We start from the raw sequence: 19,055 nt of genomic DNA, 5'->3' as shown, positions 1-19,055 counted from the left end.
CATGGAGTATAAAGGGTTTCCTTAAATTATTGTATTAATATATTGGACTTACTCTACCACAAGCTGCTGAGACTTTTACCTGGAAAAATTTCCCCCACCCCTTCCTTGGAGATGCTGGTTCTGACAGGCTGCAACTCCCAATACCTCTACCCAGCTAACAATGCAAAGCACCTTGTTCAAACAAGACTGGTCTCCATTCCACATCACCCCCCCAGGGAATATCCACTTTTCTCTTCATACTATATCTTTCTGACTGATGCAATCAGATTTTGGAAACCTGCCTTATTAGTTTATATTCCAGCTTCTTGGGAATGATGTTAATTTTCCATTGTGAGACCAGAAAATTTTAGATGTGCTAGATCTTGTCTATAAGAAACAACAAAAATAATGGCACACACAGTAATTAGATGCCATGCTTAGAAATGGACTTCAGCGAGCAGCACACCTTGCAGAGAAAGTCTAGGAGTTACAAAAAAAGATACTCTCCTAATTCCAACAGTGCTTGACATTAGGTATTTTACAATTACACGACGAATAAATAAATACGCATTTTCTTACACGTTCACATGAGATACTCTGCTTAATTTCTGCACCATCCTAATTGTTTTTGTGATTTAGCACTAAGCATTTATACTGTGATGGCCAAAGAGTTCCATTATACCCATTAAAGATTAGATCATTTTCTTTTGTTTCCCACAGCAAACAGGATCCCATTCACGTCCCAAACAGAACGTCAGTAATTGGAATGGTGTTTTCTTAAGGTGCATATAAGATTAAAGACTGAAATCAGATGCAGTGTTGCCAAAGCCTCTGTAATATGCATGTTTTTCATGGCAAGATGATTGACAAGAATTGCAGTAAGGTGCTGAAGGGGATATTTCACCTGGCCCATCAAAACTCAATGTAGAGGATTAGAACTAAGAAGAGCTGACAATATTGACTTTGAGTGCCACAACGGAAACATAATTAGCTCTTTGACATGTAGTGGGCAGAAATACTCAATTTTTAAAAAATCAGTTAGAATAATTACACCATATCTGTTGCATTCTGCTCTGGAAAAGAAAAAAAAAAGGTTTGCTGTTTCCTCTTTTTCCAGTAAAATTTAAGTTTGGCACTACAATAAATGCGTGCAAAGGCAGCCTTGCTGCTGGAAGGACATCAGGAAACCTTTGTGCATAAAAGAGAAAAACCTCTCTTAAAAGAGAGCACACAGATCTGAAAGAATGAAGAAGTCAATGAATTTTATACAAGTTTACTTATTGCAAAACAAACTGTCTGCACTATGCTTATTAAAGGCATATTTCATTGCCTAATCATAGATGTCTATTGTACCTTTTATGTTTGGAATCATAATTGCAGGCTGTTCCCCAACTGTAACAATGAAAGACATTTTGGCATATGCTTATATTGATTCTCCTTTAACAAAGCACTTAAGACACATACTTGCATCCCACTGAAATTAATGGCTAACATTAACTTTGACTACATTGATTTCACTGGGATTTAGACAAATGGCAATTTACATGGGCACAAAATTGCCTACATTGTTGGACAGGCATGAGCCTCTGAAGAGAAGCCTTCAAACTCAGAAGTCTGAGCAACGCGCAACTATTTTGGTTAGAAATAGATTGCACTATGGCATCTACATTTTTATCAGAATAATTGCGTTGGGAAAATAAATCTGTTGTACTGAAATATTGTTTCCAGCTCCTGGTCTAGAATAATCTAAACTGCAGAAACATTTTCCAGTAGGTATAATGGCATACAGCGTGTGCATAAATGGGAAAAGGCAAAACTTAATTGTACACAATACCTCAGCATTGAGAACAAGTTATCATTACGTATAATATAAGTAATGGAGTATATTCAGTTCCTAATTTACAAGGATTGTTGTCTTATATGCTTGTCTGTTATTCTTGTTTGCTTCAGGTTAAGTGGCATGTGAAAATAAGGAGGAAAAACCATCAGGAATTATGCTTACCTTATTCCTTTTTTTTTTAAGCCACGGTTCCTAGCTATTGTTGTTAGAACCTGCAATGAAATATTTGAGGAAATTAAAACAGATTAAAATGCAGAAATAAAAATGTCTTTAAATACAATGAAGTCAATATTCCTTTTCAGCATCAAATCCAGGGCAAATACTGAGGTAATATTAAATTAGCCTCTTTCAGCAGCTCAGTATCACCCGATAATGGGAACTTCTTATGAAAATAAGTGGATTCAAAGAAATAAAATGGAGATAAATTCAAACAATGTAGTCCCTTTCTTTTCTGGCAGAGAAGTTTCTCAGAGTTTTAAGATATATTTTGCTAGTAATTTCCTAATTCATTTTCCAGCGTTTTTACCTAGCTGTCCCCACAGCTACTAACTGGCTTTGTTGCAATGCATTTTTCACACTACGTGTTCTAGTTTAAAACCCAAAGCGAATAGTTAATGTAGAATAGTTTAGCCTTGTATAATACTGTGACTGCACTGTATTTCAAGGGAGCTTCCTCTTGATGAGCCTTCACAAGGCACGTCAACAAACAAGGACTGTGAAAATACCTGTTAGACCTCATTAGCTGGAATAAACAGGAGAGTATTTGAAACTGTACTTACCAAGTCCAGAGGTTCTGTTAATTTAAAACAACAAAGTCATCCAGACTGGAATAATCTCCATGGCTATTCAGTTTACACATCAGAGACGGAGAGGTATCAACATTTCTTTATTAAAAGGTCTGAGTCTGTCTACTTCTTTGTTTCCTTAACACACACCTCAACCAAGAGAAACAGCATTAAGACCAAAAAATAAATCTATTGTTAGCATATGTGCAAAATCAAACAAACACAAACACTTACTAGAAAAAGAAATTCTTTATTAATTCATCAATTCACAACAAATAAATATTTGCATCACATACATAAGGGACCCAGCAAAGCTCAGACTTGTTTGCACCATGGCGCGGTTTGACAAACAAGCCCTCATCAGCTGGCATCTCGACAAGAAGCCTGACTTCTTTTTTTTTAACATTTTCACATATAATCAGTAATTCGCGGTGTAAGTAAGTAATTTAAATTTACATTAGTCAGGCTTTTAAAAACAATTCTTAAGGACCATCCCCAGTGAATCCTTCAGGAAAAAAAAGCACAATCACAGTAGTTGTCATTATTCTGTCTTGCTGTTGATTCTGATATTAGGGTAATGTAGGTGTGAATATGTGTTTAGTTTTACTTCATGAGGGCAACAACATTTTCCACTAAATGAGGAACAGAACCATGCTGCTGTTCAAGATACAGGATCGATTTTCATGCAGTCCACTCAGCAATTCTAAAACCAAGCGAGTTCTATTACTTCTGAGAAAGACTATGTGCCTGAGTTTCACACCCCATGTACACCGAGGACACATTTCCTTGAGATCTCTTTGCTTGTTATCGTGAATAATTATTTTGAACTTTATGATGAATGAAAGTAACTCATCTTTCCATTTGCCTGTAGCAGCAAACAACTCAGTCTGCTGGATGCATTGGTAGGACAGAGAAGAGAAGCAGCTTTCACATGGCTAAACACCAATGTTTTCTTTTATGTGTACAAAAGGGACTGTAATAAGTAGAGACTAAGAAAAAAAATAATTTGCATTGCAGTTTAGTCAGAGGTGGAATGTTTCTTAGAGCAAAATTAGACCAAGATGCTCGGCATCTCAATGTTTTGAAATATTAAGTAAAACATTTTTTTAAAAATCCAATTTACCATTAACTTCTCTTTTCCTTTATTTTTTTTAACAACTGGGAATATCAAGTAGGGTTTTTGGCTGTATCATACTCATAAGACCTTTATTAAAGGAAACAGGAACTTCTGAACGTGCACGTATGCACACATTTATAGACAGATATAAAGTTTTCATAATTTCTTCTAAGGGCAGTTGCAATATTCAGACACTTTCAACTATACTTCCACTCAAAATATTTCTTTTCAACTACGAGCTTATGGATGACTTCACTGATGAAAAGTGGCACCAGCAGACTGGATAGGGAATGCCACTTGCAGTCAAACTGTACCATTCCTTCCTCTTTTACGGACTACAAAAATTAGGAAACTTTGTAAAGAAAGCTTTTAAGATTTCTTTTGCTGTTGTTTAAGTCAGAACAAATCTTTGAAAATGGAGTATTCTAGTGTCAATGGGAGCATTACATCATATTTTAGAAGGAAAGTCTGATCACTTTTTGTCTAATAGCTTCTCTGACAGCTACAATTCTCATGGTCAAAAAGATTTCACAATTGAAACAAACCAACCCTTTGTCTGTGTTGCATGCTGCAGCAGTCAAACAGCAATCAAAGGAAAAATAGCAAAGATATACATGATCATCAGGCTATTCTTCCAAGTTGTGCAACAAGCAGAAAGACACCTGTGAAAATACCAAATTCCATACACAGAAACACTGATATAATTCATTGCAAAAAGGATACATTTTGTTTCACCTCAAGCTGATCTCTTCCTACATTCACTGTTCCGTAAAGGGTCACTAAGTGACAACGCTACCGAAACACAGGCCGCTGCAACTTGGATGGAAATTCAGTGCAGTTCGTTTTGTGTTTGCCTTTGTCAGGCTACGTGTTTGACAGGGTTCCGCAAAAGAAGCTTCACTATCAGATGTCTGTTTCTTTATTGTCACAAATTAGCCAGCATCTCCCCCTTCTGGTTAGCAGGAAAATAAGCAGAAATTTGCAATAGCTAAATACTTTCTTACTTGGCTAATACTCCAAACCCAAAAAGCTTGCAGCTAATTATTTTTTATCTTTGTTCCTCTGAGCGGGACCATTTCTTTTCTAGATCACTGTTCAGTATAGTTCCCTTCAGTAACATGTTTTATTAGAGCCAGACCTAAATTCATTCAGATGCAGTATCCAACTCAACAGTGACAAAAATCTTAAAAAAAACCCCAACTCTGTCAGCCAGATTTCTGCATCCTATAAAAATGAAAATGCTGCATGAGTTGGATTATTAATGGCTTCGATTCTACTTGTCAGCATTGGTTAATATATGGTGTTCAAGTAGTAATTTGTGAGATGTGTCAATTTAATTTGAACTGAATGAGAAATTTCAAGAGTAGGCAGAGAAGTCACCATAAAATTCACCTCCTTCTTTAGCACCTCTGAGCTCATTCATTCTCGGCCATCACCATACTGGTAAGACCAGGCTGCCACTGATTAATCCATTGGGATTCATCCAGTAGCAGCACAGCTTCAGTGATAAGTGATTTTATATTAAATTCCTGTGTGCATTACATTTTAAAGAAAAAACCCCAAAGATGATTGCTTACCCATTGTTACACACTCTGGGAACTTGTTACTACTAGTGAGTACAGAGTCTCAGTGTTCAAGATTAGGATCAGTAATAAGCTATCCAGATACTTAGGAGAGAGTATCATCACCAAAATTCTAAGGGACGCCCTGTCCAGTTCCTAGCACCTGTATGAGACACTGCTGTTGGCAGTCAGTCATGTCAACAGAGAAACTCAGATGACAGCTCTCTAGTTTGGAGATGGCCTCAGATGTCACTGGCTTCAGTTATATTTACATACATAAAACTGTGATTATTCCCTAGCTCCCAGTTAGAGAAAAGCTATACGTACTTCAGAAGGGAGACATTTTTTTTATAGCAGGACTGCATTGGTTTTAGAACTGTGATGGTGTGAGGACAATTTCTTTGATTAGCTGTGAGAAAGCTGTCTACATGGAGAACGAGAAAGATTCCTGGAACTTGAACCATTAAAGCTGTTTCAACTCTAAGTGCCCCTTTTCTTTACAAATATATGTTGTGCTTTTTTCCTTCTTCCCAGGGATGGTATTTAACCTCAGCAGCCTGTGACTGTTGCATCCAAGCCAGAACGCTTTGTAATGTGCAACTTGGTAATTTCTTCAGCACAGGTAGGGTGAATGCCAATTGTCTTCATTAGCTGAGGATATGTAGCATGACATCTACCAAAAAAAAAGAACAACCAAGATCCACAAAGTCAAACACTATTAATCTGAAACATCTATAAGGTTCTAAAAGTTCAAAGTAGTTTTGTGCTCATCCATTTTATCAGGCAGAGGAGTTGCATTTTTTCTTCAAAAAGTGCTGCCTCTTATTTCTCAGGCACTTATACAACAGCATTTAAACACTCAGCTTCAAAACACTGTTGGGTAGGGAAGAATTGTCAATAACAGTTGAGATAGAGAGAATTAAGCAATTCATCCCAAGTCACAACTGAGTCTGTGGCAAAAACACAGGACAGAACTGCAGCCTTCAGCTTTTCTTGTACATACATGTGTGTTTCACTAGCTCTGACGGCAAATGGAAAAACACACACATACACATAAAGGAAGAAAATCTTGATTAGCACTGCTGGCAAGAATCTGCTGAAGGAAGTAATACCAGAACATTCTTCCATGATCTTAAGAGAAAGCCTGGTGCTTACACTGAAATTATCAATGTTATAAGCAGGAGGAAAAAATCTCTCATTCGAAAAAACAAACCACCACCAAAAAACCCCCTTGAGCTAAAATCCCTCTTGCTTAATTCCTTTGCTTATCCAATAACATTCTTAGACTTGATGACTTTCCTTTGAGCTGCTATTCCTGGCAAGTCATGCTGTAAGAATAGCTGAAATGGTCCTAAATTTAAGAATTGTTTCAAGCTCTCTATGGAATAATGTTCTCTCACTCTACAAAATACAGAGAAGAGAGCTGTAGATGTCTTCTGCTGTCCCCACCTACAAGAAAAGAGCACCAACAAGCAAAAAATAGTTTCTGAGCACAGAGTGCTGAGTGAGGAGGGAAGGTGGAAACGCATCCTTTGGAGAGACTGAAGACCTAATATTTGACAAAGGAGAACAGCATCTCTTACAGCGCCTGTTCCACATTGAAAGCTCCGGATTTGTGAAATACAATAGAAACCAATACAAGAATCTGACCTGCTGGAAAACCTCTTACTGTGGCTAAAGTTTTAATTTCCCTCAGGCAAGGCAAAAAAGCACTCCAGTTTCATGTGCTTCCTTTTCACTGGTTATTTTGGATAAAACTTCAAAACAATGACATCCTAAAAAATGTAGTTCTAGAATCTATACCACTGGCAATTAACGGACTACAAACACATGTTGAAAATGTGTACTGAGGGTACACTGCAATCAGTGATTTCCAAGATATTCCTCACATGATACTTGCGGTTCTGCCTTCTTAATAATTTCTGCTTTTCATTTACGCTAGTCACTCACACTGTAAGACTAAAACTGCAATAAAATGGTGATGATATTTAGGAAAATGAACTACCACCACAATTGGGGGTGATTTCTTGTGTCCCAGACTACTTTCTTCAAAGAGAAGTTAAAAACTATAATTAAGTAAAGTAAATATACAAATCAACATTTCTGAAAATTTGAATCAGCAATAAGAAGAGAAATTAAAAGAAAAAAAGAAATAATTGTAGCACACATAAGGCATAGCAGGAATTCTCCATTTAACCAGAGAGGACCCAGAATCACTCCTTACTCTTTCAAAGGGAAGACTTCTATATTAATATTTAAACAAAATATTAAACAAGATCACAAAGCTTCGCCTGCTTGGGTAAGTTATTCTTATTGCAATCATCAGATAGCTCCAGAAAAAAGTACCCCCCTTCTCCCATCATCCTACAGAGGTTTCTTTCTTACTGTATCATATTGTGGTTAGCTTATACTCCAGAAATGAAAAAGTTCATGCAAGTCTTCACTGAGCTTTTGAGGAGCAATGGCTGAGCACATTTAAAGATGAGATTAGGAAAAAAAAGCTTGGCAGGTGTAAAGAAAGGTTTTTATGAAAAGCACAAATAACCTTTTAAATAAGTGACTTGCAAAACTATATGGTGATTTCATATCCTGTGCATAGACTGCAAAAGAAGCTACACTGAGGAAACCAACATTAGTAAGTTAATGCACAATTTTATTCCTCACTTTAACTATATCAAGCCAACAATATATCTTCCTCAGTTGTTCCTTAACTATATCCAGTATTACAGTAACTAAATCCAGTACATCTTAATGAAGAACTGCAGCATTTTTAGTAAAAATATGTGCAATGCTACATAAAAGTAACAAAAAGCATGGATACTTTATAGTGTTGCCAAAACTAGGCAGCTATCTTTTATAATCTTACAATAACTTAAAAAGCAGGCTTTAGAAGCTAGAGACATTCTTTTGTACTTACTTGATTCCAAGAGCAAATCCTTGAATAACTTCGCCTGCGTTTGGTCCAATGAAATGAAGGCCAAGTATTCGCTGCTCGCTCTCTCGTAAGCACACCATCTGAAAATAATACATTACATAGAGATCTTTTCTTAGAACACCTAAAGATAAGGCATGAAGTTGAATTAAATGAAACTGAAGTGCCCTGAAATCCTAGTTCGGCTGTTTATTCCTCGTGTGCCAAGAACTTACGCACTTGCTTAAATCTTACTGACTTCAATAGGTCTTACGCTTGTCCTTAAGCACTTTCCCGAATCAAAGCTTTAGTAGTGTACATTTCAGACTTGAGGGAGCCACTGACAACAATAATTTGTGGTAAATTGAATACTTTGTGTTTGTCATTTTTATGAAATCCTCAAAACACCTTCTGTAGTCCAGTAAGCAGACCAGTGTTATTTTGACACTGAATGGCCACCTCAGCAGTTCTCCAAGCCTGTGCAGGTGTTCTCAGCAGCTAATCAGCTGTATTTCTGAAGATGACAACTACCAGTTACAGGATCTTTTGTGCCTTTGTGATTCAGTCACTTATAGCAGCATGTTTGCTGAGATACATTTACCACATCAGTCATGTAACCTAATGAACAGTCAGGCCTTGGAAGGAGGCAAAGATGAAGGTGAATTAATAAGTATCTGGGAGGGCCTGAGTCACTGCACACTTAACTTTTATTAGAGAACTTAATGAAAACTTTAGTTCCTTTAAGGACACCATCTTTAAAATTATGAAAAGGGAGTCAGTCTCTCTCTGTGTCCTCCCATCAAGCATTAAATCATCACTAATCTAATAGGTTCTGCTATTCAGTAAAGGCTTGGATTCTTTCATTAGGAATCGCAGGAAGAGCAGCAATGCTGACGTGGTACTTTAAATATTGAGGAGTTTTAAAGAAAAAACCCTCTTGCATTAGAGTTTGAAACACTCAAGTTTAATGTTTGTTCATGTGTTTTGGGAGTTTAGTAAGGACTATATTCAATATAAGCCAACAACTATTATGCTATTACTATTTTACTCTAAAATATTTACTTTCATTGTTTGTGAGAGACCTACAGGAGTTACTACATTTATTCCAAAATTATTGTTCCCTGATATTGAGGAGAAAAGAAAGAAAAAGAAAACTATGATATATTCTACCAACACTACACTTCATTTTATTAAGATCTACTATGGGTAAGTGCATCAAAAACCTTTTCAAGACTGAGGCGACTGGATTATTTTAGGAAAAGACACATTTCAAGTGCAACACTTTGGTCTAAACCAAAATTTTCATTAGTAAGACTGACCAGTTGCTGTAGTTTTGTAAGCCTTGTGCTTAATTGTTTTGAAGGTAACATACTTTCCTCAAGAGATGGCAACTCATACTGCATATAACTAGCTAAGAACATTGCTGGGGGAAGCAGACATTCATCTCTATAGAATTTGGAATATTTCTTGGGACCTTAAAAGCTTCTCAAACATAGTATCAATCAGCAGAATGTCAGCTCTAAAAATTGATGATATCTGTAAAGCAATTTCAAGATGCAATAGCAGATATAACGAATATTAAACATTTGAAGCAACAATAGAGAAACAGGCTGTCACTAAGAGTAACTTTCATCTAGCTTGAGAGAGATTTTTGCCAAACAGTCCTCTTTAAAGCTAGCTGTACCATATCTGTTGTTTTAAATTAGAGGCAAGTTAAAAGCTCACAACACTCACTTTCATATAGCATTGAGTTGCATCCCTTTCAGCCACTGTAAATTCTAAAGGTTTATAATACGCATGGTATACCTGGTAAGGAAAACAATAACATTTTGTGTTAAGAGAGTACTACTATGACAAAACCTGCTATTCAGTATTTGTAGAAAACAAAAGATCTATTAACATTTATAACCTGTTCATTATTTTAAAGAAAAATAGGGAAAGCACAGTAAGCGTTTAACACAAACCCTTCTTAGAAAACCATTAGATTAAAAACAAAACTGAAAAAAAAATCACAAATAATCACGTTACTCAAACCAATGCCTCAAATTAAAAATGTAAGTATTGTTCCTTTAAGCTTCTCCCAAAAGTTTAATACCGTGTTGACTGAAAATAATGAAATCCAAGCAGCTTTTCCTAGCCATAATGATGTACACCATAAGAAAACCCAAACTGTCATTTTTGCATTCTGAAGAGTAAACGCCTATTTTTTCACAAGTGATTTTGCCTGGGGCTCCAAGCTAAATCCATCAACTGAACTTGCCCTCCAATAAATACATGACATCAGGATATTACGACACACACACATCAATTGCCTGCCTTAAACAGATGAGAACAATTGTGTTACAGTAATTGACATCATTCTAGATGGCATTAGCATCCAGAAACCCAGACAACAGTTCTGGAACAGATTTTTGAAGTATAAACTGCATTTCAGAATCATAAAAGACAAAACTAGTAACTGACTGGACATTTCATGACTTGTTTGAATTTTGTCTTACTGTATACCGACTGTGAATTTCTCCATCATTAGTACCTTGATCTCATGCCCTGTATCAGAGGGCTGTGTGTGAATACATGCTATAACAGATTTCTTCCTCACTATGCAAGGCCCAGATACATTATATCAATATATTTTAGCCACGAAGACACTTAGCAGCTTGTGTGAGTATTTCTGGGGACAATCCAAAAATTTAGACTAAAGAACCTGACCAACAGTTCTGACAAGTTAAAAGGAATATTGTCATTATTTAATGATGTTGCACATTACAACCTATTAGAATGGCAGCTGGTTTAAAGCTGTCACATACTATGAATAATTTTAAGACCACCAGGTAACAGTTTCCATTGCGACCTGCTGCAATATTTTTGAAGTCCTGAGCTTTTTGGAAGACAGCAGCTTCCTCACTGCAAACATAGTATTTTGGGCACCAAAAATTTTGCCTGCTACAACAGTGAAACTTCTGTCTTTTCATAGTGCAACTCTCACACCAAGTATAACATTAAAAATGTTTCCATACCTCAATATTATCTGATCCATAGCATTGCACAGCTGCTTCTTCTGACAGTCCAACACAACCATATTCTAAGGGAGTGAAAACTGTAGTAGGTACCTGCTTGCGAGGAAACAGAAAGTGTCGGTGTTGAACCATCTGAAGCAGCTGCACGGCAAATACAGGGGAGACTTTGGCGTGACTGAGAAGAGTAGCTGTCACATACATCTACTTTGACTGCTATTAAAGCTGGATTCCAGATGACAAAATGCAATTCCATTAAACATTCTTAAGAAAGAAAGTGTAATACTTGGTTTTTATTATCGAAAAAAGAAATAACAACTCACATTGTCATAGTCCATCAATTCTGAAGACTGGCCAAAAAGACGCTGAGACAGCAGTTTTCCTGCAGCTATTGCTGTGGGTGTTAATTCAGGACGGCCCTAAGAAGAGAGCACATAGCTTTGGTTTAACTAAGAGAGAAGTAGCATCCAAGGATTTCTCCTGGGACAACAGTCAGAAGGCGGCCAAATCTTTGGAATTCCAGCCTAGTAGCCAGGGCTTCAAATAGAGGAGGCAGTAATAATTTCTGTCCAAACACGCTTATAAGTCTCTGAGTTTAACATTTGCCTTGATGGGGGAAACAAACACCATCAATGTGTCAAAGCCTTGTATCTTATCATGTCACCCCTTGAAAAGCAGAGGATATCCACATGCTACCCATTCACTTCCCCCTTTCTTTCCATACTAAGTCATCAAGAAATTTTTCAGATGATCTTTTTAAAGCAGGAAAAGCCTAGTATAAAGCGAGAGTGTTTTTTCAACATCAGGCTTTAACAAAAAGTTGTCCATCACAGTTTTACAGAACACAGGCACAAAACTTAGCTAGTTGTGGGCACTATTACTGAGTTCCTCTGTTGGTCCTGGAGAAGAGAGAAGACTATTCTGCTAACACTACAACCTATAGGTATTCCCCACCACACACATTCAAGTTTTTCAAACTTTGTTTTTCATTATCCTGAAATTTTTCAGCATTTATCAGAATCCATTCCTCTTCCCCAGCTTATCTTTTTTGTATGTTGCTAGATAGATTTGGCACATGGTATTAGATACCATTTCAATTATCTGCGTATTAACATGCATTTATGTTTTTTATCTGCGCTAATAACCACTTAAGTTAAAACTTCCATTGCAAAAAAACCAAACTGAAACAACGCTGTCTAACCTGATAACAGAAACTGCAATTCTAATTGTTAATGAAGACTAACCTATTTTTCCCCACAGCTCATGACAAATCACAAAACTGCAAGTTCACCCTTTTGTTCCCCCTAAAATCCATCAAATCACAGTTTTTCAAATCCAGCATTTTGACTCTCAAGTCTGTGTAGAAACTTGCCATTTGTTGTTCCTTATACACATTTGCCTGAAACATGGCTGCCAATCACTTCTGTAGCAGGAAATACAGATGTTGTTTTGGCATTCCAGAAATGAATAGAAGATTAGAACATGAGATAAAATTGTGAAAGCACTGCCATGCATTCCATAAAACCCAACTAATTACTAAAACATCCATGCAGATAAGGCCCAATTTCTCATAAACAATGACCTAAAGGCCTTCCCTGGTAAATATTTGAAATGAACATTCACTTTGCAGTCATGTGTAGAACTACTTTGCTGATTATTATGGATACGAATTGTTCATAAGAATCCTCCAATGTATTATACATTTAAATGAAATGGCTCCTAAGAGAGTTTGAAAGGCTTTGAAGTAATGTGTATTTGTTCTAACACAACTCATTTTGGTCTTATTTCTCTTCAAAGCAACATGCTGTACATTCCACCTTCTCTACACATCTTTGTTATAACACCCTTTGAAATATGACAGATGTATAGCAGCATGACCATATGATAAACCTCCTTTGAGAGAACTTCTTTATAGTGTGTGCCATGCTTTTCAACAAAATACTACTGGAGGAAGAATTTTAAAACACAGAGTTTATATCAGCACTGAAAAAATTTTCAAACTAAAATTCCAGCTTGATCTTTCTCATCCTGGTTACACAAGATGAAAATGCCTAAATGCAACCTGTCAGTTGAAAATAGTATTTTGCCAAGGCTTGAAAAACTTTTTTTGATAGTTGACAAACTGACCGACCTCTGGAAGGCTGGGGTTTTTTTCCCCTCTTTTCTCCAAATGAACAGCTTGCATAACATTAGGATTCCATTTGCCATACAAGGGTGCAACAAGACACCCATGTACACAGTTTCCCATTTGTGCCAGCTGGGTATGACTCCCAAATGAAAAGCGTCGTTCTGAGCATTTCAGGAAGCTCATCTTTTGCCTCTCACTCCCCCTTTAGCCAGGGAAGCAAATGAAAACAACATAACTCTTGTTATCTGGTAGGAGTTCAGTGTCTACTTGAGGTGGCATGCTAAAGAAAGGAGGAGCAGAGCTTGAGAATTAGTTGCATGAGCAATAGCACTTTGTAGCAAAGAGACTGACAGGGAGAGATCGGAGCAAAGAGAAATCCTGAGCAGGAACACTGGAGAAAAAAAAAATCTTATTCTTATAAGCAATATTAGGGATCATTGATGCTCATTCAGAGAAAACAAGATTCCCCTTCCTGTGTTTTTTTGGTAGGTCTCACCCAGCAAGTATCACACTGCAAGCTCTACAGCTTTGTGGTTCTGAGCAGGATGCACTTGCTTGTTTTGTGTGTATTCTTTGAGACGTGCACCAACATAGAACTTCTTCACTGCTGGTTCCCATGCCAATGAAATTTATTATCCAAATTAATTCTGCTTTAAATAAAAGACAAAATTAATTTAAGTATTCAAATAAAACAATTTCATTGCTTAGAGAGTGGAATTATATGGCTCATGTACTGGAGCAGATAAGATAACAGCAATAATTCCTTCTATCTTTAAACTCTATAAATGCATGACTACTATACTGTGATTTCTTTGATTCCCTATATTGAGCTCATATGTGCATAAAAGCTTAAGAGAATACTTCTGTACAGCACCGATGTAACTCTCAGTTATTGAGTTGTTGCTGTTTTTAACACTTACATTTAGAAGTGCCTACTGAACAACTTCAAGTTCAAAAACATGCAGTAATAGGACAAAAGCAGGAAAAGGAAATCCAAGTTTTAACAACAAAATGAAAATGACAAATAAATGAAGATCTGATTTTTTAGATCTAGGGTAGGAAAGAAGAGGGCATCCTGCCTCCAGCTTTATACTTCTTTCTTAAAGGAAATGACTTGCCCAAAATAACACTGCAGATTGGCAGCAAAATGAGCAACAGAATCTAAGGCCCTGCCAGCATTGCCTCTAATAACTGCTTCTTGGATTAAATTAAAAAGAAAAGTTTGGAAAGCAGGAGGGTCAACCAAGGCATATGTCAGAGACAAGCAGGTGTGGGAGACCACGGTGAGCAGAAAGAGGACTGTAGGAAATATCCCAGCGCAAGATGTGACAAGTACAGAGGGAACCTGTATGTGAAGTGAGAAGAAAGGAGAGGAATTATGTCCATAATCCCAAAGCTCTGAGTGACTGGACAGGACACAGAAGCTGTGGAGAGTAAGAAAAGAATAAAAAAGGAGAAATAGCTGAGCAGAGAAGAGTTTTAACAGAGTTTAGAAGGAAATGGCAAGTCATTCAGATGAAGATGAAGACAGACAGGAAGAAACAAATGTCTACATAGAGGGGGAAGAGGTCAGGATGCCTCCCTGGGCATCCTGGGCCAGTGTCTGTCACCCTCACTGAGAAGAAGTTTCTTCTAAAATTTAAGTGGAACCTTTTGAGTTCCAGTTTGTACCCATTACCCCTTATCCTATCATTGGTTGTCACCAAGAAGAGCCTGGCTCCATCCTCCTGACACTTAGCCTTTATATATCTGTAAACATTAATGAGGTCACCCCTCGGTCTCCTCTTCTCCAAGCTAGAGAGCCCCAGCTCCCTCAGCCTCTTCTCATAAGGCAGATGCTCCACTCCCTTAATCATCTTTGTTGCCCTGCACTGGACTCTCTCCAACAGTTCCCTGTGCTTCTGGAACTGAGGGGCCCAGAACTGGACACAATATTCCAGGTGTGGTCTCACCAGGGCAGAGTAGAGGGGAAGGAGAACCTCTTTGGACCTACTAACCACCCCACCTTCTAATACACCCCAGGACGCCATTGGCCTTCCTGGCCACAAGGGCACAGTGCTGGCTCAAAAAAAAAACCCCAAAACATCTAAAAACATCTAAACGAATTCATGAACAGAAGTCAGACACATTTAGTATTTGCAGCAATGACTTTTTGTTTTCTAGAGGAAGACACACTTGTCAGAAACATTTTGTGTCAGGCAGCAGATATTAGTCCTGTGACTAATATCAATTAAACCCCCAAATAGTAAAAATGTAATTACAGAACTTGTCACAGTCATTCCCAGTAAGTGTATTCAACTCCAAAAGGTAAGAACTGCTTTCAATCAGCATTCACAGGCAGTATGAAGTCATATGTCTGAAGTGCTAAAAACATTATTAGAAAGATAACTGAAGTGATAAAGACATTATTAGTAGCCTCTGACCAACGATGCATTCCCTGATAAACATCAGTAATAATCTCTAATGCTGAGATACTTCACAAGATCCATGTGAAGGAAATTACTGACCCAGGTGGCTGGCACAAACACTACAGCTGTGCAAAATGAAAAAGAGCAAAACACTAAGATATATGCTAGAGCATGACGACATCTGAGGACCAGTTATTAGTCAGGAACAAGGTTGGCTTCCTGTTATTGTAAAATAGTTTATGTAGACTCAGTACCTCTGTTATGTCTCCAATTGCGTAAATGTGTGGAACAGAAGTAGCTTCACTGGCATCAACTATGATCTTTCCAGTTTGAGGATTAATTTTCACTCCAACTTTCTCCAAATTGAGAGTTCCAGTGTCAGGGGCTCGGCCTTAAGGGGACAAAAAAAAAAGAAAAAGGGTGGGAATTTAAGTGAAAACTACTGGAAAACTTCAGCTGTGTTAATCTAAAAAGCTGGCATCCTCCACTGCTGGTGTCCAAGAAGTCTGTGCTATTTGATAGTCCAAGTAGAAACATGACAGAGCTTACCTCACACTGAAAAAGCTGTAAGGGTGGAAAGAATGGATACGAATTTCTTTGTGAAGGGAGCTCTACTACTATTGCCTTTGCTCAGACTATTTCAGAGAAAGTTATCCTTTAAAAATGTGCAGGACAACATCCACTACAAAAAGTGCAAAAAAAACAGATGGTTTAATATTTATTGCACATTCTAAATTCATTTTTTTAATGTAGCATGAATATACATAAAATAACTAAGCAACTTCTACACTGAAAATTTCCATTAAACACTAATCGAATGGCACTCAATACTAACGAACAGCCTCTTGTGCACACTTGTGGGTAAACATTATTAATAATGCTGTGTATCAGAAAACAAGGCAAGAGGAGTTCAGGTATGTTTTGCGTTGAACAGCATTAAAATCAGGTGAAATAGCTTTAAAAAAACAACTTGTAGTATCTTCTGCATAGAGTTATCACTTAGACCACCAAAGTCCTGGTAGCATTACACCGAGCATTCTGTAGAGTATTTACCAAAGCCAGAAATTGGAATCTTAAATGCTATCCAATTTTTCAAATGTATTTGAAGGTTAATAAGCATAGTGAAATTATCAGGCGTTCCCAACATTTGCAGGGACACACAGGATCACACAGAAGAGGTGACCTGAATATATTCAAATGAAGCAAATTTTATAACACTGCATCCATTTTTAGAGGCTATAAATGAATATGGATATATCTACACCTACATATATAGGTCTCTTTTGTGTGAGTCATGATTTTGTGCTTGATGTTAATACAGAGCTATAGCAAAGCAAAACAAAAAGGGAAATGCGTTTTCTTTATAAAAACAAGCTCTTTGATGTTAATGTAGGAAATTATTAAACAAAAGGAAAACCTGGCTTGTCAATACAGACCTAATTATATGTAAACATATGATTCACTGCTTTATACATCTGCCATATAGCCAGGCCCCCCAAACAATGTCACATCTGAATGCCTCTGTAAAGACTTCTGTGTATTAATTTCATCTGGTGAAACCAACACTTCCTCTGGGAGCACTGACTGAAGCTGTCGGCACTTGGCTATCTGTCTGTCTTCCCTTCTGTTGTCCCCATGGGATGTTGATCTGCTGTTCCTTCTCTGCCCCCTGCTCCCCAGTCCTGATGCTATCAGGCAACAAAAATAATAAACCTCCAGGACCTTATCTTGGCTCGGATGTGAAACAACTTCCTACCGTTGTATTTCTTTGTGTATTGAGAGTAAAGCCTGGATATTCTGCAAATGGACAACTAATGGGGTTTTCTAGTTTCCCCTTTTTCCTGCCAGGCAGAGCCAAGAGAAAGCTTAGCACGCAATGGCAGGCACTGAAAGAGGAAAAAAATAAAAACCATCAATAGAGTCATTTAAAGACCTGTGACAACAACTGCTGAGTTTATCGAATCTGCAGGATAACACTTAACCTTTCAATTCCAATCTATTTTAACATGTGTACAGTTTGGTATTAATAGCTAAGAGTTAAAAAAAAAAATGTGTCGCTATGCATAGTGAAATTTCTCTCTCAACTTTACTGCCTAAATAATATTTCTGAAAGCAAAATCAAAACTTTAAAAAACTGAATTAAATCTTTATTGGCCTTCAGCCCCATGCTGGCTCACCTCCATAAGCCAGAATTATACTTACTGATCTTGCTTCACCTCAAATTCAGTAGCTTAGGTTCATGATTAGCGAATATGTCTTGGTAAGTTTTAATGTCAAATTCATCTGATATTTCCAAGCATTCACTCGTATTAGAGCATCAGTTCTCACAATTTCTCAGTACTATTGGTTCAAAAGGACATTTCTTTCATACCTATAACTCCTAAGTTTTTTACATTTACAGCTTCAAGAAAGCATGAGTTTAGAGCTTATTTCTAAGATTCAGAGGGCAATACGAAACTATACCAAATCCTACCAGACACACAACACACGTGCTGTTAGTTTGAAGATGTCCACTGCCCTGAAACTGCCACAGGACAAGGAGTTCACGATTGCATAAGACACAAGACTAGATTTAGCTAGATTTAGATATTACGCTAGACATCTAGCAGAAAGGTGCCAATTCATATCTGACCCTTAAGTTACCTGACTCCTGCACTTTTAATACCACATCATAATCTCATCTTTAATAGACTCACATAATAACCACACAGCTGTGAAAACCACAAAGATCCCTGCTCTCAGGGCCTGCCCCCATTTGCTTTTAACTTTAAAAGAAAAAACAGCTTTGTGATCTGTCTTTGTGAAATCTAATAATATGGCTTCCTAAAGGAGTTGCCAGCCAGCTTAGCTACAGAGAGTGACAAGACACTTGTTAAAGCGCCTATCTCAGACACAGGCCAGGTTGATCATATTGCGATGTGGCATTTCTGTCCCATAATATGCTGAGGTGAAGGCAACATCAGGCTGCTGTGACCTTCAAGTGCAGGACTGTCGACAGCGGAGACTGAAGCAGCCAAACTGGGAAGAAACCATAGGAATAGGCAGAGTCAAATAAGCAGCAGCAGTAAATGAGTGACAGCATACTCCTGCATACAGTAAGATTTCCCAGGGTGATAAAGGTCCAGCTGACAGCAGAATTCTATAATGGGTCTTTTGCAGTTTCCTAATCGCAGAAGCTGGAATGTCTCTTTGCCCCTCAGCATCTGAAAAATCCAAACTAGACCCAACTGAGCACTTTATTACCAGGCACAGACGGCACCAGACGGCCACAGTGAGGATACTGCAAGGTGACAGGATGGCTCTTCTGGCAT

At 37.6% G+C, this 19,055-nt stretch overlaps 1 protein-coding gene across 5 annotated transcripts in view; it reads right to left on the bottom strand.

Moving 5' to 3' along the window:
* Window positions 1–2,834: 2,834 nt before the first annotated feature.
* TXNRD2 (thioredoxin reductase 2) overlaps window positions 2,835–19,055 on the bottom strand; it is a 42,869-nt gene continuing 26,648 nt past the window's right edge. For all 5 annotated transcript variants that reach the window (XM_065033061.1, XM_065033058.1, XM_021284691.2 and 2 more), the window contains exons 12-17: window positions 15,999–16,135; window positions 11,532–11,627; window positions 11,212–11,304; window positions 9,929–10,000; window positions 8,201–8,298; window positions 2,835–5,956 (exon numbers count right to left, since the gene is read on the bottom strand). In XM_065033061.1, the coding sequence (XP_064889133.1) occupies window positions 5,833–5,956; window positions 8,201–8,298; window positions 9,929–10,000; window positions 11,212–11,304; window positions 11,532–11,627; window positions 15,999–16,135 (620 nt within the window). In that variant the 3' untranslated portion in view covers window positions 2,835–5,832. The remainder of the gene's footprint in view (window positions 5,957–8,200; window positions 8,299–9,928; window positions 10,001–11,211; window positions 11,305–11,531; window positions 11,628–15,998; window positions 16,136–19,055) is intronic.

Source organism: Columba livia, chromosome 17 (assembly GCF_036013475.1).
Source record: "Columba livia isolate bColLiv1 breed racing homer chromosome 17, bColLiv1.pat.W.v2, whole genome shotgun sequence".
In the NCBI taxonomy this organism is placed as follows: domain Eukaryota; kingdom Metazoa; phylum Chordata; class Aves; order Columbiformes; family Columbidae; genus Columba; species Columba livia.
The sequence above is the reverse complement of the archived record's forward strand: the minus strand, read 5'-3'. Positions and strand labels throughout refer to the sequence as shown.